Source organism: Amblyomma mixtum, chromosome 9 (assembly GCF_055824585.1).
Source record: "Amblyomma mixtum isolate Tamu chromosome 9, ASM5582458v1, whole genome shotgun sequence".
In the NCBI taxonomy this organism is placed as follows: domain Eukaryota; kingdom Metazoa; phylum Arthropoda; class Arachnida; order Ixodida; family Ixodidae; genus Amblyomma; species Amblyomma mixtum.
The window spans coordinates 25,061,522-25,086,052 of NC_143020.1; the positions used below are offsets into that span (position 1 = coordinate 25,061,522).

Consider the following 24,531-nt stretch of genomic DNA (forward strand, 5'->3'; position numbering starts at 1 on the left):
ATGAGCTGAGTTAAAACCCGTTACTGGGTTCATGTAAACACCGCAGAATCGGGTTCGGGAGTCGCGGGAGCAAGTCCAGTCAACACCACTACAGGGGGTGCGTTGACTCACTGTACCCCAACGGCAGACAGCATCTAAACCGGATCGAGTCGATGAGTCGGTTTAGTGGGAGGGGAGATTATAATTGCGAACCTGTTTTTAGCTTGCGCCGTCGCCCCTCAGAGACAGCGGTGCCGCGCCGCCATCTTGGAGGCTGCCACTGCTCCCTCCCGCTGCTTTGTTCGAAGCTTGGTGTCGCTGCAGTTCCGGTCTCGACTCGCTAAAATCGAGTTGATGCAAACACGCAGTCGTCTAGAAGAGCTGACCTTACTGAATACGAACCCCTGACTCGACCGACCGCCGTGAGATTCATGTAAACGCTGCTCATGTCGGATCGACATTCATGGCTTCGGCATTTGTTGTTATGTGGTCAAACCGCATATACGGTATATGTAAAAAACACGCACTGGCAAAGCTTTTAAAAGTGCAACCAGCGCAGCGGCTTTAGAGCGGCGTAAGGAAGTTTAAGAGCCTCTTTTAGAGTCTAACCAGTGATAAAGTACTGCGAGCCTGGCGCTTTGAGCCTTCATATCTAACTGCTGCTGCAGGAAGGTGTGCAGTTCATGTCTCTATTTCCAGCGCGTTTGCCAGCAAAGCAAAAATGAGAGGAGTGATAAAAGTAGGTCCCGCGGCAAACCTTCTCGATGCATAGAGCACTGATAAAAAGCACACTTGTCGGCACGCGTGACAAGGCAGGACGAAAACACGCGCCCGATTCCCGTTATCATAATCGGTGTTCGATGAGCGCTGTTTCTGTTTAATTATCTATTGCCCCTTATCGCACTGCCAAGCCCCTAAAAGAGAGTCTCGTGATGCTGAGGGAGGATGTCAGACCCGTTCCTGGTATTTCTCCCGCGATGACATTTATCTTGCTACATAATACGTTGTCTGGTACCGATTTTTTTCTCCATAAGCCGCAGCTGCGTGAACTCCTTCAGGCCAACAGCGCTGTATTCTTACACGACATTCTTTTCTTTTGGCTTAGGATCCATGGACAGTCATATCAGGCGTTGTAGTATGGTGTTGCTCTCTTTAGGCTTACAGTGAGCATTACATCTGTATTTTACAAAACTTCACTGAAATTGAGTCCCCTGTAAAGTAGAATGCTAACCAGTGCGGTATTAGGCCTGCAGACTGTTTTGTGCAGTCTGTTTTTCTGAGTCGAAATTAAATTGTATTAATACGTGGAATAGAGGACGTGCCAGATAATTATTTTGTGCAAAGAACTAGCGCAGATTGGAACCACTTGCCTCATTCTTCGTGACTACTGTGATTTCCGCCTTTCTGTAATTTTTTTTCTCTATTACAATTCTTATTACACTGCATGGTCCTTCGTCGCTTTCTACTTATTTCTGTATTAACCTTGGGCTGGGAAAGTAAGTGAACTGAATAAAAAGAAAGTACAACGCTACACTTTAGTGAGGCATTTTTACGAGTTTAAAATCCAGATAGAGAAATACAATGTACGGCCGCGTAGTTTGCCAGCGTAATGTCTGTCAGTGCTCTATAAATAAAGTTGAAAGACTTCACTTAAGAAAAGTGACCTTTCCATTGCTGGTAGAAGTAGGAAATTGGAGATTAGTGTTGCACCGCGCAAACTTCTCACCGCAACACGAAAAGCCGAATCCGTATTGTTGGGTTTCGAAATGCGCTCGTCGTGTTGATTCACGGTAGTGAAATACCGTAAAGGGTGCGACGTAGCTAAGCCTACTTTTCAACAGTTGCAAAATAAGAACGGACGGTGTTTTACCCCTCGATTTCCTCAGCTGCATTGAAGCTGCGTGCTGGCATATCTTCATATAAGTTTTAGGTTTAAAACGTTTTCTCCCAGTAGAACTGGTAAGGGCAATCAGAACATAGTGAGTGACCAAACGCACCCACAGACCAGAATAAATTTCTTTTGCGCCTGTCGTCGTTTTGGCTTTTCCACTTCAACCATCGCTTTTTGTCATGACGGGTAAATTATGTACAAATTAGACAAATGTTGAGGGGAAACACCCAAGGTGGAGTAGATCTGTAATAACCAGTAAGGTGGTGTAATTTATAATATACGAATTGCCAAGAAATGAAATTTGCAGGCTAGAGAACTTCAAGCGACAGGAATAATGTCTGGAATCACAGAGATCGCCGACTTTTTTAGGGCAATAGCACGTCATAAAAATGTAAAATTCAGAACGCACGCTGAAAAAGCTTTCAGTGATTGTGTTCTTTACCCGTGTCTCGCAACGATCTCTGCTAGCCTTATGTGAGAGTGCGTGCGGTAGTTCCGCTTCACTCGGGGATGGCAACAGAAGCAGAAAGAAGGAACTCTAGGTTTGTTGGGAAACAGTCGATATCACACGCACCTGTAGAGTTTCCAGGGGCGGCGTCGGGCCCGCGCTGCTATCTTTTCACTGGCGCCCTTCGAATATCTTCCGAGAAGTGCCCTCGAGCCGTAACAGCTCGAGTGGCGTACGCTGAAAACATTGCGCCGAACGCGTGCGGTTTCCAGATTGAGGTCTCCGACCGTTTGTTGGTCCCGCGTATTCACCGCGAGCGTTGAACGAGCGAAAAATCAAAACACTGATCCGCTGGTGCAAGCGTTCAGTTCGTTCCTGGGGTGAGGAGTTCGTTCCTGGGGTCGTTCCTGGGGCGTCTTTAGACAACCTTGCCTCAGGCTGGAGCTTCAGAACAGGGGACCGGTTTCAAGCGAGAGGTAATCCTTTGTTTCACTCGGTGCGTTTCAAGCACGACCCTTTGGCTCTTTGAACGTGAAGCAGAGGTTAAGGTTCAATTTGTGTGTATGAACACACGCCGCCTTGCGGATGCATATAGTATCCTCCATGCTGGCCAAACATCAGGTGTATTGGTATCCATGTCTTTGCCCGTTGACATCTTCGAAACAGGGTACTGATTCAAAAGCTCATCGCCACGCTCCCTCAACCCGACGAGAATAATCTGTGAACATAACTTACAAGTTCTGGTGATTATCCTACTCTATTTAGTTTCTTCTAGTTGGAGGTTGTACTGGTAATGGCTTTGTACGCTCCATTGTGTAAGTTGAGCAAATTAAAAAACATGTGGTCAGATATTCTGTGATAACTAGCAGTGGTAATAATAGGTTTCTCTTGCTTTTCGCTGTTTTTACAAGGTATGTACCGTAGTGTCATGCGATGTGCATGTTTTACTGCATAATGAGCATTGCCTTTTCATATCGGTTCCTTGATATCAATACATACTTAGCAATCCATCTCTATTCTCTGAAGAGTAATCTCATCTTGTGCGCGTGTCTCTCAGTGGAAGCCATTTTGCGTCGGTAATCTAAATTCCACGAAAAATGAAGATAAAGCGATAGAACTTAATAACAAATAACCAAGAAGGCGAAGAGTCAGTAGGTCACTGTGTCGATCCCGCTTATACGATTCTTGCATCTCTTCATGTACATAACGTTGCTCGTAACGAGAACGCTGAATTGGATAGCGTATTGTCGGCAAGAGGCGAGATATCCACATACCCTCGCTGCTTTTGCGCAAGACTGGGAAGGTGCCTTGTGAGGCAGAGCAATGAGGTATTGACCTATGCTGCGTAATCGGCTACGTGCAAGAAACGCTGGCATGTGGCACATTTTGATTGCTTTTGCGTTTTTGGTGAGATAATTGCAGGATTTGCAATAAATTTTGTTGTTTATTTTTCGAATGTACTGTTAGTATATCTTTGTCGGAACGTGACCTTTTTCCCTGATTCCTTTTTGAGAACTGTACTTTGCGGACAGCCTTTCGCGTCTTCTAAGTGCAGTGCTACAGATTGTTCGCGAAAGATGGCGGACCAGCGCAGTTTTCATTCTGTGCGCGTAAGGGCATTCCGCAAGATCGCACGTGCGTTTCTAAGGTTCCAAGCCATGTCTACGCAGAGAGTGACCGATAGTCTGGACCGTACTACCTTAACCCGACGACTACCCAACGCCCGTGTCAACAAAAAGAAAGTGAACAAGGAAGGAACAATCTAAGCACGCTTAGCTGACATTTCGACCAAAGGACTTGTGAGACGATGGCCAGCCTCCTTTTTAAAACGTCGGCTTAGAAATCCCAGGATCTCTTCTGCCTTGTTAACTCTGTGTGTGAAAAATGTAGTCTTTCTGCCTCCTCTCTACCATTGCGCGTGCGTCGTTGAGGCAATAATTTAAGGAAGGTTTCTTTCGAAGATTTTTATTCTAAGTCACGAGGGCTCAAATTTTCAGGCTTCTTTTCAACAGTAGAGCTACCAGTAGAGTTAACACAGTACGTAAAGTAGTGTAGCGTTAACAGTAGAGTTACGTTTTACGATATCCCTAGCTGTTATGAATGTTCTCACTACAGACGGTTGCGAGTTTAGCAAGAGCACTTTCATAGATGGTAGAAGTCTTCCTAAGTCGGCTTACGAACGCTTTAAGTGATGGTGAGTTACGGATGCCTCTCAGGTTTTCACTGGTAATGGGACAAAAGCACGAGTTTTCTTAACGTTACATGATTAAGGATACATGTGATACCTCACATCTTCAGTGTGGTTGAACAACAGCCACGTGCACCTGATTTGAGACGCATGCAGCCCTGCACTCCTCTCAAATCTAATTACCCTCTCTGTAATTTTATGTACGATATGTTTGCGGTTCTCCTGAATTGATCCCGCAGTGCAGGCAATGTGTTGTGAATTTCGTACACATTGCTTCCCTTATTAAAATTGTTTCCAGGAGCACACACGTGGTGTTTCCGAGCATGAATGACTTTTTTTCTGATTTTTTTTATCTCCCTCTCTCAGGTACGTCCGCTGAGACCCTGGGAGCATGAAGATAGCCCTGCTGCTATGCATAGTGGGCTGCTACCGTGGCCCGTTTCTTCTCTGCGCCGCTGACGGTAAGTTTTTGATTCAGCACTCGATGAAACATCTGCGGGTGACGGAATCTTAAACAGCGAATAAGGCTGGAATAATTTTTAAAGCCTGTTTTCTTTCGTGCACATTATAATCATAAAAATAAATGATGCAGTAGGGGAGAAAGTGTGATAAAGGTAGCCGTAGGAATTCCAAAATGATAAATGTGTAGCAGCAAGACTGAATTATGTATTTTTACGGTAAATGTTTGAAAAGTTAATTTGGCGCTCTTCGAAAAAGCAAAGAGATGGTCCACATGGTGATTCAAAAGTACGATATTTCCATCAGAGGAAAGGTCGTAGACTGGAAAAGAAGCTGACGGTACAGTTGACGTCCTGTCCTTTTCTTATCTTCTCTTATTGTGTCCCTCCGTTCTTGTCGTTTGTGTAAAGTTTCAAAATTGTTTTTTGGGGAATTCTTACTCCATTTTCAATTTGAGTAGAAGCATCTTATACGAAATATTAACAAAAATCTTGTCTTCCGACCGAACTATCAATGGGCTAAAAAGCAAAATGAAATCCTATTAAAGGTTGCCTGCATTCAGTTACTTGCTGTTTCTAGAGATACTATAAGCCAGGCGTGTATTGCTTCTTAAAAGCGTGATATTTCTGAAAATGCTTCAGCGTTTCAATGACGTAGCTCACCTTTTCATGTCACCGTCTTCCGTTGTCCGATATGTTAACCTTTTTTGCCATTTCGTATTTCGCTTTCTGTGCTTTCCGTGCTAGGTTAACTCTTAGGGCACTTCTAGATGTGACACCTCTCAACAAAAAACACACTGTAGAACGGCCAAACGTCAAGAATTCGTAATCTTGTAACTTCTACTGTACTTCCGCTAGCGCTGGCGCCAAGATCTTTTCAGACGGCAAGCTAAACTCTTACCTACCTGTCCGTAGACTTTTGAAGTTCTTCTTAAAGGACCAAGAAATATGAATGTGAACTAGTTTTTAGGCCCCTTTACGAATCATTCCCGAATTGCAGCCTGCCGTAGCGTTTGCGGGCATCAAATAGATTCAAGGTGAAATTCAGACAGATGACTCCCACTCAGAGCATTGCTCAGTGGAAACATACGCATATCGTCACTATGCATAGAGCCCACGTAGTTATGGAGGAAATTGCAGCTCAGTCGTTTTCACCCTAAAATACTAGCCGAGGCTCCGGCAGGACATGTTCGGTCAGCTACCTCTGAGTTTTGTTGCTGTATTATTTGCCGTAGTACTTTGGGAAGGACTTTCTTTATTCTTGCTCCCTTTGTGTTACTTATTAGATCAATATGATAATACCTGAACATCAGAGAGTGTTTATGGATATGAGGTTTATCAGATGTATCCTCCTTATCCCGTGTGACGCAGGTGGATTTCTAATTGAGAACATGCAGGAGGTATCCTCCTGTCACTGTCACTCGCTCTGATCATGAGGCGGTGTGAAGTGAGAGCACCATTTACATCTTCATCATTGTCCTGACCTCCTGCTGTGTTTCGCAGATGCCAAACTGTTGATCCATCCGGAGACTTCGTCGTCGCCTCCTCACCACCTGCCTCGGTCCAGCAACGGAGAAGCCGCGTCGACGCCAGAGGATCAAGCGGGACCCTTGAACCGGGTGTCGCGGGCGGCGGGCAGCTTCGATGAAAGCGGCGATGCTGTCGACGAGTACGGTGCCGTCCGCGCTGCCCTGACCGGCCCCCGTCGACACCGGTTCTTGCACTTCGGACGCAAGCGGGCACTTTCCGCACCCTACTTCGGGTGAGGAGATGGTCGGGTTCGCTGTTGCCGGGTTTTGTAGCCGTGATAATATGATTGCGGCTGCAAGTCAATCAATCTGCCAAAGGTAGGCAGCCTACTATGTTGGGGGGACATTTAATGCATATCCCAAAGTAAGCTGATATAATGAAAACTGTTGAATAATTACGAGTACTCTTGAAAACGAATGTATAGCGTGAAGTAGAAAGTAGACGAAATTTAGTTGATGTATGGATGAAAATACTCACATACACACATGCAAACCCACATTGATGCCTCAGAAGAAAAGCAAAATCGACGCACGGTCTTGCAGGTAAAAGTGGAGCTCGGAAAACAAGACAAAGTATTCTAGTTTTGCCGTCTGCGGGGTCAAGCAGTAACAGACGCCTGCTTGAGTGGATTGATATATTTTCAGAAATACGCTACTTGGCAACCTATAGTATGTTTTCACATTCTTCATTTGGTCAGCTCTTGCAAGGTGATGGATATATAAAATAGCGGACAGAACTTTAGTAACGAACCACGGCAAAAAAATTTCCATTATTTTTGCGTATTGCAATAAAGATGGAATTTCTCTTGCTTCTTTTTGTTTTTCTTGAACGCGACTTACACAGAGATCACATAAATTGCAGCCAACATTTTATGCGCAGTTAAAGCAGTTTTAGGGCGGAGCACACAGCGGCAGTATTTGAGCGGCCCCACCGCACATATCCTTTTTTTCAACTTATCTTCATGTAACCAAGAACGTGATGAGGGGGCAGGTGGGAAAATGCCCCATGGTAAGGTTCAAGTGCTCGCTTCATTATGCACGTAATGGGAGCAGCTGCCATGGAACAGGTAGAACGCGAATGTGAACCCAAATTCTAGGATTCTAGGCCATGAAAGGGTACAACCTAACAGAAAGCGTTTAACAGCGTAACATGCATATAAAAGCAACGAGATCAATATTGCAGGATTATGTACGGAGCCGTACAAGGCGTGAAAGGTGCTCATAGAATGTGTTAACCGAGTAAACTTTGTTTAGCTATCTTCTTAAATTTAATTTCTCCTAAATATTAGAGCTCATTATGAGTCCGTAGTGAAGGAACTGCCTGACGTTCTATAAATTGTGTGTCGTAAAATAAAGTATGTACTCATTTGAATTACATTTGATTTTACCTTCCCGTTTCACCCCTTACCAATGCCTTCGCAGCACTTTGGTTCGAATAAGCTTTCAAGCTTTACATGTCACGCCTTCGAAGCTAGGCACATCTTTATCCCCATGTTAGAATTTTTTACAGATCTGAAAATTACTGCGGAATCCAAGTAATTTATATTATATAAATGGCTGTACTGTAACAACCCGCTAGCAAATGGAAGCGTGCAAAAGACAAACAATGAATTCGAAAGATGATGTCTAATTCAGACAAGATATACCCTGTGCCACCGTAACCCTGCAACGGGGCTTTATTCTCATCTGCTTAGTAGTACCCTGTACGGAACCCCTAAAGACGAAAGAATCTTCTAAGGCAAGGGAGAAGGGTCACCTTAATTATATGCATTTAGAGCTTAATGCGTTCCACAAGTGCCCCGCTACACGGATAAACAGTAACCTTTTTTCCTGGTTACTTTTTCAAAGAAGGTACAGGGTCGTCCACTCTAAGTACGAACACGGCGCAGCGTGGCCGCGCTCCGCGGGGCGCGAGCGCATCCGGCGCGGCCGCGCATCGAAGCTCTGCGGCGCAGGCGCACACGGGCCTGGAGGCGGTGCTTTGTGCCGTCTGCTACAGCGCGGGTGAGCACAGTGCTTGCTCTGCGGTGAAGCGCACCTAACTTTCTGCATGATTACAGCGCTCGCGTGCGCCGAGACAGCACTGCGGGAAAGAGCACCAACTACAGCGCGTTATGGCTGGTTGCGCGTACGACAACCCAGCGGCCTCTCGTCTCAGTGCCACGATCTCGTTGATATGCAGGTATTGCTGAAAACTTGTCATTTCAGGTTTGAATTGATTTGGTTTATGCGGTTTAACTTCCGAACGCGACGTAGACTACAATGGAGGTTATAGCCGAGGACCCCAGATTTTTGTCGACCATGTGGGGATTTTTAACGTGCGCAGATATCCCACAGTAAACGGATGCCTTGCGTTTCGCATCCGTTGGAACGGGGCGGCCGCAGTCAGGGTCAGACGAGCGACTTCCATTCCGAACACTTTGGCTTCTGTTAGATATATGTCTTACCCTTACTGCAGCGGCCCTGTTCCAATGGAGGCGAAACGCAAGGCATCCGTTTACTGTGGGATATCTGCGCACGTTAACAACCCCAATGGGGTCGACGATAATCGGGGGCCCTCTATGTCGCTTTCGGACGTTAAACCCCATAAGCCAAATCAATTCAAACCTGAAATGACAAGTTTACAGCAATACCTGCATATCACCGAGATCGTGGCACTGAGACGAGAGGCCGCTGGGTTGTCGTACGCGCAACCAGCCATAACGCGCTGTAGTTGGTGCGCTTTCCCGCAGTGCTGTCTCGGCGCACGCGAGCGCTGTAATCATTCAGAAAGTTAGGTGCGCTTCACCGCAAAGCAAGCACTGTGCTCACCCGCGCTGTAGCAGACGACACAAAGCACCGCCTCCAGGCCCGTGTGCGCCTGCGCCGCAGAGCTTCGATGCGCGGCCGCGCCGGATGCGCTCGCGCCCCGCGGAGCGCGGCCACGCTGCGCCGTGTTCGTACTTAGAGTGGACGACCCTGTACATTGCGCTTGAAGTATAGCAAACTTGTTCTGTGGGGCTATTGTATTACCACATAGCATTGCAGTCAATGTCATAGCACATGTCCTGAATTACTAGTGCCTAGAACTTCAAAGATTGAAACAAAATTAATGCCATCGAAAAACTGGTGATGATACATCTGTACTTCAGTGATCATCCATGCTTTAGGCAGAAATTGCCTGAATTAGACTCAAAACTGTTCATTACTTGCCCTCTTCGAATGCAGCAGTTTGGAATCTGCGTTAATCTGAAGAAATTGAGAAGAGTTTGGTTTTTAAATATTCTGGAACTCCCTGAAAATGATAATTCCGCCAAAATTTGTAATTAATTCTTTAAGAGGTCAAATTCTCCGAAGGGACCCTTTTATCCCCGCAAAAAAAAAGCTTTTAGATGCGCATTGATACTTCACTCAGCACTAAAAACGAGCTCTGCTATGACGCAGTTTTTGCGACACCAAAAAGAAAGTTTTTATTGTTAACCTTCCAGCAAAAATAGCATGAGTCGCCTTAAAGAATTTTAAATCTGACGGTGTGATAATATCTTTTAATAATATAGGCAAAATTAGAGTAGTCGTGAAGTCTTCTCTTCCATATCTGATCTGTCGCTTTTAATCTAAGACATTCTCTTCAGACATCTCATATACTTTAGCGGGAGAGTATAAAAAAATAGCTTCTCTACATTTCTCATCCGGGCTGGAACGTACTGACCTTAATTTAATAGATAATCTTATCTCTCATTATTTCGCTTGGCAGTTCATCTGAAATGCTCATTTTGCGTAACGAACCAGCGCAAAAAAAAATATTTACTCCTCGCAAACGGCCCGCCTCGGTAGCTCAGTGGTTACGGCACTCGGCTGCTGACCCGAAAGACGCGGGTTCGATCCCGGTCGCGGCGGCTGAATTTCTTGAAGGCGAAATTCTAGAGGCCCGTGTGCCGTGCGATGTCAGTGCACGTTAAAGAACCCCAGGTGGTCGAAATTTCCGGATCCCTCCACTACGGCGTCTCTCATAGCCTTGGTAGCTTTGGGACGTTAAACCCCAATAAACCAAACCAATCCTTCTCGCAACAATCAAAATAAAATGAAGCTGAGTACGAACTTGCCGTTCAACAGCGGTAAAAGTAACGAATAATTCAATTTCTACAGGTCCCGGGACCTGGTCGGTGACGGCGCTTCTGGCGAGGATGACCCCGAATGGAGCGGAGGCGAAGCCGAGGACGATGGCGACGGGGCTGCCGCGTCTCGTGAGAGCTCACAAGCGGCTGCCTTGCGCTGGGCGAAGAGGACCCTGCGACAGGGCCCTAACAGTATCCTCCATTTCGGCAAGAGGGAACCGGAGGGGGACGGCAGCGCTGAGCGATTGAGGTTAGCCGCCACCACTTATTTTTTCTCTCCTTTTCGAATCGTACTTCGCTAGTGAAGCCTGAGGAAGATTGCTATGTGCAGTTAGTGCTGCATATTGTAGGAATTAGTGTAGGAGCGCGATCAAATACCCGAGCATCAAGGAAGTCACACGCACGACACACAGACCGCCTACTGGCTGACATTCTGTCAACTATTGGCGCTATTCGGGTCGCATGTTTCTCTTAACTGGTGTGCCCGTCCCTTTTCTGCAACGCCGCACTTATTACACCAAGAAAACTAGCTCTTTTTAGATCGGCTGTCCCAGTGACAGAGCGCAATTGTACTACAGAATCTCTTTTGTTTTCTACATTTTGGAAGTATGAGCACTTCCAAATTATAAAAACGACCCGACGGCATAAAAGTTGTCACCAGACAACGCTGGCAAATTTCGGCTAAAAGTCAACACAACACACTGTCAGGCCAGAAACAGACACTGGCTGTTCTGGTACAACCTAAACGGTATGCCCTGCCTGCAGCCGGCTCTGATTGCCTAACTTACAAACACCTTATCTTATTTCCAGGTCATAAAAGGGAACGGATATGTCGTCTAGAAATTTCACTCTGACAAGCGATAGATCTTGTTGAATATCATGCCGTTTACTGAGCCAGTCATTCAGACGAAACTTAAATGCTGACCCGCCTATAAATGAGGTCCACTAATATTCAGTAACCTTGAAGAAGCATCAATTTCTCAACATCTGCTTTGAAAAGCAGAAGCCTGCTTTTGGGGTGACGAGACAAGTTTTCCGCAATTTAATATGCACACAAACTTGTTCTCACACGAACGTTCGTTTTCTGATCCTTTTCACCATCTATCATTTCAGGTACAGGAGGAGCGTCGCGGCCGAGGCAAATCAGGCGCCCAAATCCGACACCGAAGACTTTGAGCAGCACAACGAACGAGCCGAATCAACTGACGCAGAAAACGCTGGTGGAACGCCAAAGACGAAGCGCTCGCCCAACCGAATTATGCACTTCGGCAAACGCCTCCAGCAGTCAGCCACAGAAGGGGACGGCGTGAAGCGAGCCTCGCACAATAACATCATGCACTTTGGCAAGCGCACGAAGGAAGAAGACGTCGCAGATGCCTTGGAGCACATGTACGCCACAGTAGACGGTGCGATCAGCAAGAGAGCCGGGAACAGAATCATGCATTTTGGCAAACGGGATCCTGAGTACGGTGTTTCCAGCGGGCTGGAAGGTGAACCGGAGTTCGAGTTGGTCACCGCTGACAAAAGGGCTCCGAACAGGATTCTCCATTTTGGCAAGAGACCCAGCGATACTAGCCTGGAGGTCGAGGCTGATGACGAAGTGGAGGAGAAAGACAAGCGGGGTCCACTGGAACATCGCATTATGCACTTTGGCAAGAGAGAAAATGACGACCTTCCTGGAATCATGGCGACCAATATCGAGGAAGCATCGGCGACTGCTAAGAGGGCAGCTGCTGCCCGAAGCAAGTATGCCGGACGAACTGACCAGATTCAGTCCGTTACTGGAATAGGAAGGCAGCTGCAGAGACAGTTCCAGGAGTGGAAGAAGCGAAACCGCATTCTGCACTTTGGCAAGAGAGAACCTCAGCAGCTGCATGCGAGGTATTACCAGGCGAAACGTCTCGGAAACAGGATCATGCATTTTGGCAAGCGAGGTGGCTATACTTTTTACTCCAGCAACGCAGGATCAACCAGTGCTGCGAAGGACAAGAGGCTTAAGCATTCCATCATGCACTTTGGCAAGCGAGAGGACGACCTCGTCTCTTTGACAGGCGGAGACAAGCGAAACCGAATCATGCATTTCGGGAAACGGGTGGGGAGCGAACTGGACACTCCAACAGGTGACCTAGCGATGGACAAGCGTGCAGGAAACAGGATCCTTCACTTCGGTAAAAGGCTTGAAGGCGCGGACGTTGCCGCGTCTTCGCCTATCTGGCCATACGGAACTGACACCAATCCATCGTTGGAGACTGACGTCACCAAGAGAGCCCATCGAATCCTCCACTTCGGCAAACGTGAAGGCGGTGCCGCATACAGCGACAAGGGCATGGAGTCTGATCCCCTCGTCATGGGAGCAGATGCAGAAGATTCCGGAGTGGCCAAGGTGGCCGGTCTTGGACAGCCTGAGACGCAGAGCATGGTGAGGAAGAAGCGATCCACTTCGTCTCCAGGACCGAACGAAGACATCGACGATACTCTGGCAGAAATGATGAGCGAACTGATGGGTGAAGATGGCTACGCCGATCGTATCACTATGGGTCACTCGGGCCTGTCCGGACCGTTGCACCTACCTCACGCGTACGTGGCCGCGCAGGTGTACGGGAATGCCTTTCCGCGCATGCTCAGTCGACCCAGCCGGAGCGACAGGTTATTCCGCGCATTGTACAGCGGAGAACATGGCGCTGAGATGATGCCCAAGGGCACGTCTCGCAACGTGTTCCTGCACTTTGGCTGAGTTTGTTCCACACTTCACGATACTGAGCCGTGGCAAAAACCTCACTTTTCCTGGCATTCCTCCTGTTGCACTCTGCTCGGACACCCTTTTCTTTCTTGTCTGTATTGTCTTTCCGTTACCTCTCTGCGATCGCGGGAGTAGGAACAGATCTGGGAGGAGAGGAACCTGAGCGCTGCCTTAGTCTTTTCATTGGTCGTTTCGCTCGTTGTCTTTGCAGGCGCTCTCCTGTTTGTTTGTGAGCAGTGTTAGTTTCTGGTCAGTGTGTGTTGTGCTGGTCCCCTCTTGAATCACGAGGCACCCACTCACCCATGTCGGTTGTTTTCGTTCACTTCCTGCAGCATGGCGAACAGGGTTGACTACAGGCCCATATAGGGGCTGCTCGTTTTCCTGAACTTGCGGAATGCTTGAAATACACAGGCGTTATTTAATCTTGAATATTTCTGACTGCAAACGAATACCAGCGTGAGGCAGTCCTTGCGACGATTAATTGCGCACTGCAAGCGCACTCTGAAGACTTTCAAGTTTTTGTCACGTCTGGCAGATGTTCACATGCAAAAACAACTACACATCCCTTTGTTTCTGACAGGAGCTATGTCGTTACGTTTCCCAAATGATAGCTTGATAGCCGGTGATCTCGAAGGCAAACTGTGATACCACTTGCAGAGTCAATTCCTCGGAATTGCACGGCATAGCAGCAGAACTAAGCGACCTTTTCCAGTTGCTGCAGCTCTTTGAATTATTTTTTTTATTCCGATCGATTTCTTTGGAGACTTGATGCAACTATTCCGATGAATCGTTGAGGTGGTCTTGGTTTTGCACTCGCTGTCGCAAGTTACTCTGATGAAGATGGCACGATTTATGGATTATTAGAAGACTGGATGACTTCGTGTTCGCATGTTCTGTGTGTGAGGTGTGAATTGCTTTTGGTAAAATCAGTGCTGCGAGTGTTAGCCTTGCTTTCTTCCATCAAGTTCTGTTAGAATCTGTTATATTCTTCAGTTAAATTTAATTTTCATGCTTTTATTTAGGTTGTGACTATTTTTACTTACGCTTTCACTGCAAATGATTTAGTAAGAATGTAAGAGCTCGTCTCACAATTATGCTACCTCCTATAAGCAGAGAATATAAAAAGGCTTGTTGATCAGGTTCAAGGCTCCCTTATACCCGGTATCTACAATATTTCAGTCATTGTTTCTTCAAGGCAGTGTCATGTTGTTCTGTAGGCTTAACTGCACCTTCTGCTACTGAGTGGGAGTGATGATCAGAAATTGTGAGAGCAGCCAGTTTCCAAGTTACCGGATGACGAAAATACATCAGCTTGGCTCTTACGCACTGGTCTTTCTAATATTGGTTGTTCCATAATCGAAAACTCGTGACAGCGTAAGATAACTTTCGGTGCGTGGACGTATCACATCTTGTCTTCATTTAATGTCAGTTTCCACTCACTTTCTGTCACCTTCACTAAAAACACGCACATATTTGTGCACTGTTAGCGTCATTCTGGCAAGCGTGAAGTTTTCAACCATCCCGTAAATTTTCAAAGAGATGCGCTGTTCCATACCACCAAACCTCTATTTAGACTGAGTACAAGAAAAGTTTTCATTTCGATATAGGTATCTCTCGTGTATAATGCTGCGGGACGAAGAAATCCACCCTGTACCATGGACACTTATTCTCTCACGTAAAACAAGACCGTAACAAGCAAATTGGAAGAATGTATTCTAAACAGGTGGTGCTCAATACATACGTGGGAAAATACAATTCTCGAAAAAAGAAGTTGGCAATCAGGCCGGTGGTCGCTATTTGAAATATATCCTTACTCTTCAAAGGGGCCCCAAATCCCTTGTGAACAGAGGGAGTCGCGTCAGTCGGCGCTTTGTGATTTTCCAATTGTGGAACCCCTCAATTCCATATTTGTTTTTACTTCTGAGTATATTTATGAGAGAGCCGTTGACTGTTTCAGCTTTAGACAACTCCTCTGGACAATGTAGCGTGAAATACAACACGACTCTGGTATTAATTAATAGCACGCACCGCGCTACGTACTTTGTGTTGCAAGGAAAAACAAAGATGATGGCAGATGCAGAAGTCAGCATAACTCACTTGTAGGAAGAATCTTCGGTGGCGCGACTTTAGCTGGAAGAAATGTCAGTGCTCCAACGTAGTTAACTGCTTAGCCCTGAAAGCTATCTTTCATTTCCTAGATGTAGTTAGAAGTCGTGCTCTTGACTGTGTGCGGAATTGTTATTTCTCGTGCTAGCATGCGTTTTCATGCTTTCTTATTTAAAGAAACCCATCCTATTCATCCTTTTCTATTTATTGCATTTGCGCTCAGGTTCGTCTTTCTGAGTGTGGAGTCGCGCTTTATTTATTTTAATATTTATTTATTTAATATTTATTTCACCGGGTGTCTATTCCCGGCGTCACTTAGCTGTCCAAGGCAGCAAATTGTCCTGACGGCCCGCTCTACTTGGAAGAAAGCCGACGGACAGCTTCTATCCAGCGTGCGAAAAAGGAGACGTTGACAATCTCAACCAGGTGACCAAAGAAGACGCACGAATGAAAGAATAATAAAAAAGAATGTTTAGAAGTCGAACCGTTGTTGTCACTTTTGTACTGCTTCTTTATTAGCTTTCGTCCCAGAGCTGTAAATATGCTGAGCACTGTGAGAAGAAATACAGAGAAAGTGAAAATAAAGTTCTATTGGTAGTACAGATATAAAGAAACAAAACAGCGATTATAGAGCAAACTAACAGCAATTGATCATTATTCTACAGGGGACAAAGCACACGAAATCTAAAGTAAGCACTACACTTCAACTAAGTTGCAATATGCAGTGCATCGATAATGAATTATAAGAATGATACTGAAGACGAGACGCGATGTATGATTGCGAAATATTCAGGAAATATTGCAGTTCACAATACGGAACAAACTTTGCGGACGACAGCTTTAATGGACTGATTTAGAATTCCCGATTTAATCTACAACACCCGAACAGTTAATAGGGACCTCCAGGGTGGCGAGCCCCACCCAGATTGGCGGTAACAAGGGTGGACACCTATGTTGGGCACCTCACCCGCACTTGTAAATTATTAAAAAAAATAAGCCTACCTCACGAACACTCTCCGATATCAGTAAATAGTAGGCAGAGAATGAAATGATATATTACGTGGTATAATTAAGTAAACAATCTGAAACTTGCTAAGTCCATATGGGGACAATGGCAATCATGTAGACGCCAAGAACGTTCATTGATGCGATTCTAAGCCGCCTTCGCATCAATTTTTCCCATCTCACACAAAAAGTGATACTTTTGAAACATAGTAAAGTACTTGTTGCCGAAAAGGTATGCACAAAAGAGCTCGCAACGAATCACATCAGATTTCCCGGCTCGAACTTCAAGAAAAAAGGAAACAAAGGCATTCTTTCTACTGTTCAGATGACTGCATTCAATTCACGCGGGCTTGTCTCTTGGAGAAAATCTACTTGCAGACTCATCATAGTTTCCCACCACAAAAAGTAATTTTTTGAACGAAGAGAATGATTCTTTAATCTCTTCTGTTTTACCAAAGACGAAAACAGATAACTAGCATTTCTTTTAATACGTGATAGCTTTAAGCACATATGTGCCGTAAAACTTGATGAGCAACCATATTTACGTGCATTACTCTGGACTCCTTTGGTTTCGGCAGAAATTGACACCCTACTGCACATATGGCGAATAGTTCGAGAATTAACCACGAGCGCAACAGATGCTGAGGCTGAACCCAGTTTCTAGAGCAAAAATGTGTGAGATCTCTACAATTACCAGCATACTTTTGTTCCTATGTGCTTTCAGTAGGATCAAAATGGCTGTGTTTGTCTAGTTGCAACCACACCTGAAAGGTTATGCATATGGGCAGCGAAAACATAAATCTTCATCAGACCAGCACTTCGCCCCTTTGAGTCGTGTACTGAGTCGTGTGAGTCGTGTGAAAACCATAACGCGGGGGGGGGGGGGGGGGGGGGGGGGGGGGAGTTGAGGCACCTTGAGGAAATATTCTAAGGGCTATTAAAATACACAAATGAGAGCGAAATTGCGTAACCAGAAAGTTTGGACCCCAAAAGAAAACAAAGGTCGGGCGCACACTGCAGATTAGCAGTTTCAGGGCGCGTATTTTCGACAAGTGCAAGCCTGAATCTCGGAGCAAGCATCAGAGAGGTTCCAGGAAGAAAAAAATAAACTGATTTCAGCTCTGCTACATGAAGGACAAGAATGTACTTAAAGCAACATACCTTGACGACGTTCCCGACAGAAACCTGCGGAGATGAACTGCAAAGCTACAACCGAGAGCACCACACAGCCTTCTGCCCTGCGGCGGTTTCAGTGCGTGACGCCTTTCCGTTGTCGCTACAAAGTGTCACCAGAGCGGTAATAAAGAAAACGCTAAAGAAATAAAACAATGCGTTAATGAAGACGCGCACGCAGCTAGTGACCTTTCATGCCAGGATACTGCATTTGTATGACTGCTAATATATTTAGGTCTTTTCTTCAACTCTGATAAATGTCCAGCAACACAAACAAACCACTGCAACCCTACGACTGAACAGCGTTAACAGACGTGACGGAAGAGCGTACGGACACATGCGCTCTGTTCTCTGTGTTCTCACATATGTGTTCTCTCCCGTCCCATATGTTAGCGCTGCTCAGTCGTTTCCATTGACGTGCACCAACCAGCCTGAGTAAGCCCGATTCTATAACTGCAACCGTACTTTCTCTCCGCTGTGAAATGACGTAGCTCCAATTGATGCATGCGTAAAAGATAGAAAACTGAAGGAAAAAGGTGAGATTGAATAGTGAGTTTCAAAGAAGCCTTTTAGGAAACATTTAAATCTTTTGAAAAGACAGGAGCGAAAGCGAGTTAGAAATGGCAAACGAATCCAATGCCCGCCTGAACACACAAGCAGAGAAAATCGAAAAGAGTGGTCACAATGTTGCCGACTGGAAACGAACTGTGATTCCGCAGTTTGAGCTCATGCCGCCCACGCAGAACGTTTTGGCATTGATCGTGCATAAATGGTGCGCTAAAAATGTTACATTAGTAAAATACTAATCGCTCCTGGTGTGAACATTTGACGCAATTTGTTTGAAAGTCGCTACTACTTGTGCATTATTAAAGCCACAATCTCAGTAAAAAAAAAAAAGCTTTGCATGATGGTAATCGCAACACTAGCTCTTTTTTTCCTTCTTTCAACATTCAGAATGACAAGTGCCATAGCAAAAATACTCTCACAGATTGGCTTGTGGCACGAGCTGTTTTTTGTTTCTTTATTTTTTTCAACCCATTCCCTACCGAATCAACGTTAATATATCTTCAATGGCAACAGTTCCTTTTTACTACTGTTTCCACTTCCTGAATCTGCAGTCTTTAAATGTTTAAAACTTCTCTTACGTGGGCCTGAGGCATTCCGCCCACTTGGGGTCAACCTTAAGATGTGGTACTTGCTCGTGAAATTACGATGACTAATAGGGTACGTGCATTACCATCGAACGGGTTCGTATTTTGTCACCGGGGGCATACCGGAGAGTAAAAACGTTGAGAGAAACTTCAGAACGATAATTACATGGCTGGTGACAAATTCAACTGCATTATTTACAGGACAAGTGTCATCCCAAGCAAGGTTAATAGGGCCTGAAAATGAAAATAAATACAGATGTATGTATGAACACTGAGCCTTCAGGACAAGACAGCTCACAGGTTTAAAGAAGCTGTTCAAGAACCGGTAATTAAGTCACGAAAGCAGGACTGTATAGTGAGAGGCAAGTTACTTGGAAATAGGGTGGTCAGCGGGCACAGAGAAATCTCATCGAGGTGGCATTAACAACAGATGATGATTTATCGCTGAAACCATTGAGAGAAATAGATCATCAGTCATGACTCTCTTCTTGCACCAACGGGAAAGCCGTACGTGGACATAGAACATAAAAAAAATTGCAGAGGCTCAGCTCGGTGAAGCCCGGAAATTGCGAAAGCAATTTCAGCCGTTTCTTCAACCCTCCGTCGTTTCCTAGCTAGAGCGAATCGTTGCCGCTTTGCCTTGTGCATGTCGGACGACATGGCCTGGCTGAAACGCACAGCGCGGTTACGCCGCGACGACTACGACGAGCCGGGTCGGAGCCCGATATATCTCCGTCTGGCGTGACGTGATCATAGCGAGCGCCTCCTCGCGGCAACGGCGCGCAGCTGCTGCTCGGCGCACCATGGTTACGCTGGGACGACCGCGACGAGACGAGTTGGGGCTCTGTCTCTATCTGGCGTGACGTCACAGCCGAGGTCATGCTAAAGGTTAAACGTGGTTACACCGCCGGGACGACGCTGAAGGGCTCCAACTGCGTGCAGTGCTGCTTCCGCAATAAAAATGAGGGGTCCATTGATAAAATAGATTCAATTATGCGCTGCCGTACCGCAATAGTGCAGGACGTAGAGGCGTTAGGTGTGATGTATGAGAGTACACGACGACCCTGTCAACACTAAGTCGCGATAGGAAATCAACGAGAGGAAATGCTGTCACGAAACATCAAAAATCGAGTTAGCCGCAAGTAACAGGACGCGATGTGCAGTGGTTTACGATTTTGCATTTTGAGAGAGTGAAACAAGATGGGTGTGGTGTCCACGAGGGACAAGCTGTGATCACAGAGTTCACCATCGAAGTAAGCGGTATGGTAGCTGCTAGCCATACCCACAAATTCGACGAGGTAACAAAAAGTTATCAAAGAAGGCAGAAACAAACTTTCATGCGACACTAATATAATTCGCATGTAAGAGAGCTGCAAAAATATTCCACAGATTTGGAGGTAAGCGACATACCACAGTAGTCCATTAGGAAGATTTGCCACGAAGTAAAGTACGAAGGAAGCGCGACAGCATTAAAGTAAAAATTAGGCATTCGTTGGTAACGTATGCGTTTTGGAATTGGCATTGGCAGGTTGGCTAACGGAATCGTAGTTTGCAGTTTGTATAATAAATGTGTCTTAAGCAATCAATTTTGTGTTCTTCAGTGGAGTGCAAAAACACTGAATAATCACGGAGGAATTACAGTACTGTCGAAATTGATATTTTGAATAACAAAGGAAGCAGACTCAAGGAAAGCCCTATAGGCAAGGCACAGGACCTATCAGGATGAAGAGATGGTTTATGGTTTGTGGGGGTTTAACGTCCCAAAGCGACTCAGGCTATGTGGGACACTTTAGTGAAGGGCTCCGGACGAAAAGAAGATGAAGGGTACTCATATCTCATGTACGGTTACCAAATTATTCAGGTTTGAAAGGCTTCTACCATTCAGCCAATCTGCATCAACTCTCATGAGACCCATGGTAAAATGCTGACAAAATATTGGCATAAGAAGAAAATATGCCATGCTTGAGAAAGACAGAGCAGTTACCTTCCTTTCAGCTTCACAAAACACATGCACCGCGGTAATATCCAGCAGATTCTACCCTGAGTACATACAAAATGCGGAATGCTAACAAAATTTGTCTCAAAAGCTCTATGCAAACAGATTTACTAGCATAGTAGCCGTTGCTGAAGGCCTGTTTATTAGGTATGGGGTTGGAGCGGCAGTCATTGCTACCTGAGAAAAAAATGGGCTACTTCGTCCTTCTTCACGTTTTCTTTAACGCATTCCCTCTCGAATCAGCGTAAGCCCGGTTCTGTACTGCGTGACCGCGGCAGCTCAGCGATTGCGGTGCTCGCCTGCTGGTCCGAAAGACGCAGGTTCGATCCCGGCCGTAGCGGTCGCATTTAGAACGAGGTGAAATGCCAGAGGCCCGTGTGCTGTGCTAGTTATTGCACGTAAGAGACCCGATGTGACCGAAATTCATTCGGCGTCCTCCACTATGCGTCCCTCATAGCCAGACGCACTCTGGTACGTTAAAACCCATAGACCTTAACCCACAAAGCAGGTACTGCTCAAATTTCCAAGTTGTACAATTGCAGAGCCTGCGCTACTGCCGTCATCAGTTGTGGAGCATGATAACATATCAAGAAGGGGTAGATGCTTCTCAGGAATATACTGCAAAACGAAGTCATACTGAAACAGGCGCAAAATAAAACCCTGCTGTCGGACTCACATGCCACCGATTGCCATTTTTCTTTGAATAAGTGTGGCTTCTGAGAGTTCTATGGGGAGCTTTTGTCCTTAAATGAACTAAAAAAATCTTCCCATCCAAAGCACATTACAAGGGACCCCCTTTGCAATTAGAGCATATTTTTGTTCTTCTTGTTCCTCATTCAACAAAGTTATTGTTCCTACACTTCGTTAATCACCACTGTGCAGTAGGGGTCGACATTTAGTAGCTAGGTCGCTGTCCTCTCACAGGAACTTAAAATTGTTTAATTCATCGAGTGTCTTCGAAAGCTGAGGACCTCAGCTTTCGAAGCCTAATTTTTCGCTTGGTCTGCAACTCCTGACGCTTGCAGGAAAGGCACAAACGGTGTCTTGAGACACTTCCTGTATAAAGAGACCATCCCTGCCCGACGTGACGGTTCTGGGCTTCAGCCGTTCCATGCTTCGTACGCCGCTGTCAAAGGTCGACCGACGTAGCCACTTCTGACGCCAGGTATCCTAGCCGGCAAGGACGGTACCATAGCATTAGCCAGAACAAGACCTACGAAGGTTGTTTACAAAGTGTTGATTGTTCATGACGGCGAAATTAACCTCTGCAGTTTTCTTAAAATTAGGCAATCAGAGATAATGCAATCCACCTACGCACATAGGCTATGCGCCCGAGGCGACAAAAGATGAGCTGATAATTGTCAGCGTCAGGCATCCAATAAGCAAAAATGTATTCACAAACCTTTGAGTCATTCCGGCTATTATGAATGTTTATATTGAAAACATGCGCGGCCAACTTTCTAAAGTACTCAGTTTTGGAGGAATTCAACTAGCTTGTCGCAAGATATACCTCGCCAAAGTTTCCACTGATTTCGCCTAATCGGCATTTTTCATTTTCCTGTGCTGCCACCTCGCGTACAACGCTGAAAGCTCACTGGAAGGGTACTGCGCACCCAACCCGGCCGGACTGAGTGCCGCTGCGGAGCACGTTTTGTTGGAATCTGTCGATGACGGGGTGTCCTGAGCAGCACCTAGTATCTGGAGAATTTCTACGGCTGACTGATGGCTGGGTGCGAAGTCCAAGGCAGGCTGCTGTGCCCACGGAAGAGCAAATTCTTCAGTATCTCCAATCATCCGGCATGCGATAAGATCGCCAGCTAAGCGAGGGCCGTCGCTTCAAAGATGAAGGCAGCATTCGGAACGTAATGTTCAATGAAATATCCCCGATCATTTCCCATTTATTTTTGGTGGTAATGCTGTTTAGCTTTATCAAAACGTGCCGCAGCTTAGTAGCATGGAGGCCGATCTGCATGCAGTCGCGATATTGAATGTGCAAACTCGTATATGCTTGCTGGTGTGCAATTCCAGTTTGCAGTGTTTTAATGTAGGAACAGATGAAATGGCCACATTTTTGCCTCGATTGTCCTTTTTTTTTCTTCAGTTCCACCATCCGTCCGGCCGTAGGGATCCGTACGGATGAGCGTGCTGCAAAACTTTTGGAGATAACTTAGATATACCCGATTCACTTTTTGCACTACCGGGTTACAAACCTAAAGCCATTTTTGGTGATGAACTGGAAGCGTGTGAGGCTACCGCCGCAGTGCTCCTTTGCTTGTTTCTTGAAAAACAGTTGCCTGCGGTGAGCGCACGCCATGGTTTTATACGTGGATTTGAACGTCTGACATATGCGTATAGGCTGTGTGGAACGCTTCAGTGGAGGGCTGCGTATTAATATGTGCGACTTGGACTTATTTCATGTGCATTGACACACACAGCGCAGTAGTGCTTTTGTATTTCGCCTCCACTGAAATGCGGCTGTCGTGGTGTGCATCGAAACCGCGATCTTTAGATCAGCGACCGGAAGTCTGGGAGCCGCGGTGACATCCGAGGCCTTCCTGCCCACGAATAAAAAATTTCGTGATAGACTGCACACGCATTTAACCGCGGTAACTTGTCCGTACCTGTCACAAAGTTTTTCCCACTCAATTTTGATGTGCTAGACGGTGCCCAAGGGCGGCCACGATCGTCGAGCCGGCGAACTGCTTTTATCCACGCTTCGCGATAAAGGCGGTCCCGGGAAGCGTTCGGAGAGCGAAAAAATCCCGACTTTTCTTCCCTTTACATATTGGGCATTGCAGCCGTATGCAACACATGTCGTAGGCATCGCCAAATGCGTCGTGCTGAGTACCCGAAGGCTGCAGAATAGCACGCCGCCCGTAGGAAGCCGGTTTGTTTACAGTTCCAGTAATATTTCGCGACACCACCGCCAGGGGATGGGCGTATGCGCAGTCAAGTCGTGAAAAAGGCGGATTAGGCATGCAAGCCGATGTGAAGCAACCGTTGCTTCGGGCACAAGGTGTAAAATACATACACAGCATGCGAAACGCACTGCACGCAATGGGCCAGATAAAGTACCAGTCGCAGACTTCTGAACCAGTACTTTCATCGCCGCGCCTTCTATCCGCCGAGCTATGAACCTTAGCCAGCAGGAAAAAAAAAAAAACAGATATGCGAACTATCTCGTTGCCATAGAAACCAGACACTAGCACGTGGCGCTTGCTTTCTGGTGTTTGCTCTCCGGCCACCGTTCAGAGAAACCACGCCATACGCATGTGGCAAACGTTTTTGTTTCTTAACGCGGGGAGACAGAGCGCGCAGTGACGAAGGCAAAGTGCGGTGGCAAACGAAAGAGCCATCGACCAGATGAACAAAAACAAAAAAAGAACGAGAGGACGTCACGCTTGAGTTGCTGCTTTGTTATCAAGGGGCACCAGTTCCTACCCGCGCAAACGGGTTCAAATAACACGCGTAGGTGGGCAACAGCGAAGAGTCATCTCGTGGCGCCTAGTGGAACTGGAGGATTTTATCGACCCATGGCGCTGGCCATTGTGTTTCCGCCTATGCATCTTACATCATGGTAGGGCGTTTGCTTCCTTTTGACAGCCGAAAATAAAAGCCAAGCAGTTATCAGCTTCAACGGCTGCTCAACGCCGTTCGCAGAGGTGGCGTCGCGTCACGCCGAGAGGAGTTTCGCGCCGATCTTCGACGCTTTCCATGCGCGATTATGCGGATCAAGCTCAAAATTTCGAATCAAATATCTCGGACCACACACT

At 46.2% G+C, this 24,531-nt stretch overlaps 1 protein-coding gene across 4 annotated transcripts in view; it reads left to right on the plus strand.

The window, feature by feature from the left end:
* FMRFa (FMRFamide related propeptide) overlaps positions 1 to 15,917 on the plus strand; it is a 158,528-nt gene extending 142,611 nt beyond the window's left edge. For 2 of the 4 annotated variants that reach the window (XM_089562192.1, XM_089562190.1), the window contains exons 2-5: positions 4,873 to 4,967; positions 6,468 to 6,726; positions 10,619 to 10,837; positions 11,701 to 15,917. In XM_089562192.1, the coding sequence (XP_089418318.1) occupies positions 4,898 to 4,967; positions 6,468 to 6,726; positions 10,619 to 10,837; positions 11,701 to 13,321 (2,169 nt within the window). In that variant the 5' untranslated portion in view covers positions 4,873 to 4,897 and the 3' untranslated portion in view covers positions 13,322 to 15,917. Of the gene's footprint in view, positions 1 to 2,456; positions 2,795 to 4,872; positions 4,968 to 6,467; positions 6,727 to 10,618; positions 10,838 to 11,700 lie in introns of those variants that run through there. The other 2 variants (XM_089562191.1, XM_089562193.1) reach the window with 2 other exon arrangements.
* The last annotated feature ends 8,614 nt before the right edge of the window (positions 15,918 to 24,531 follow it).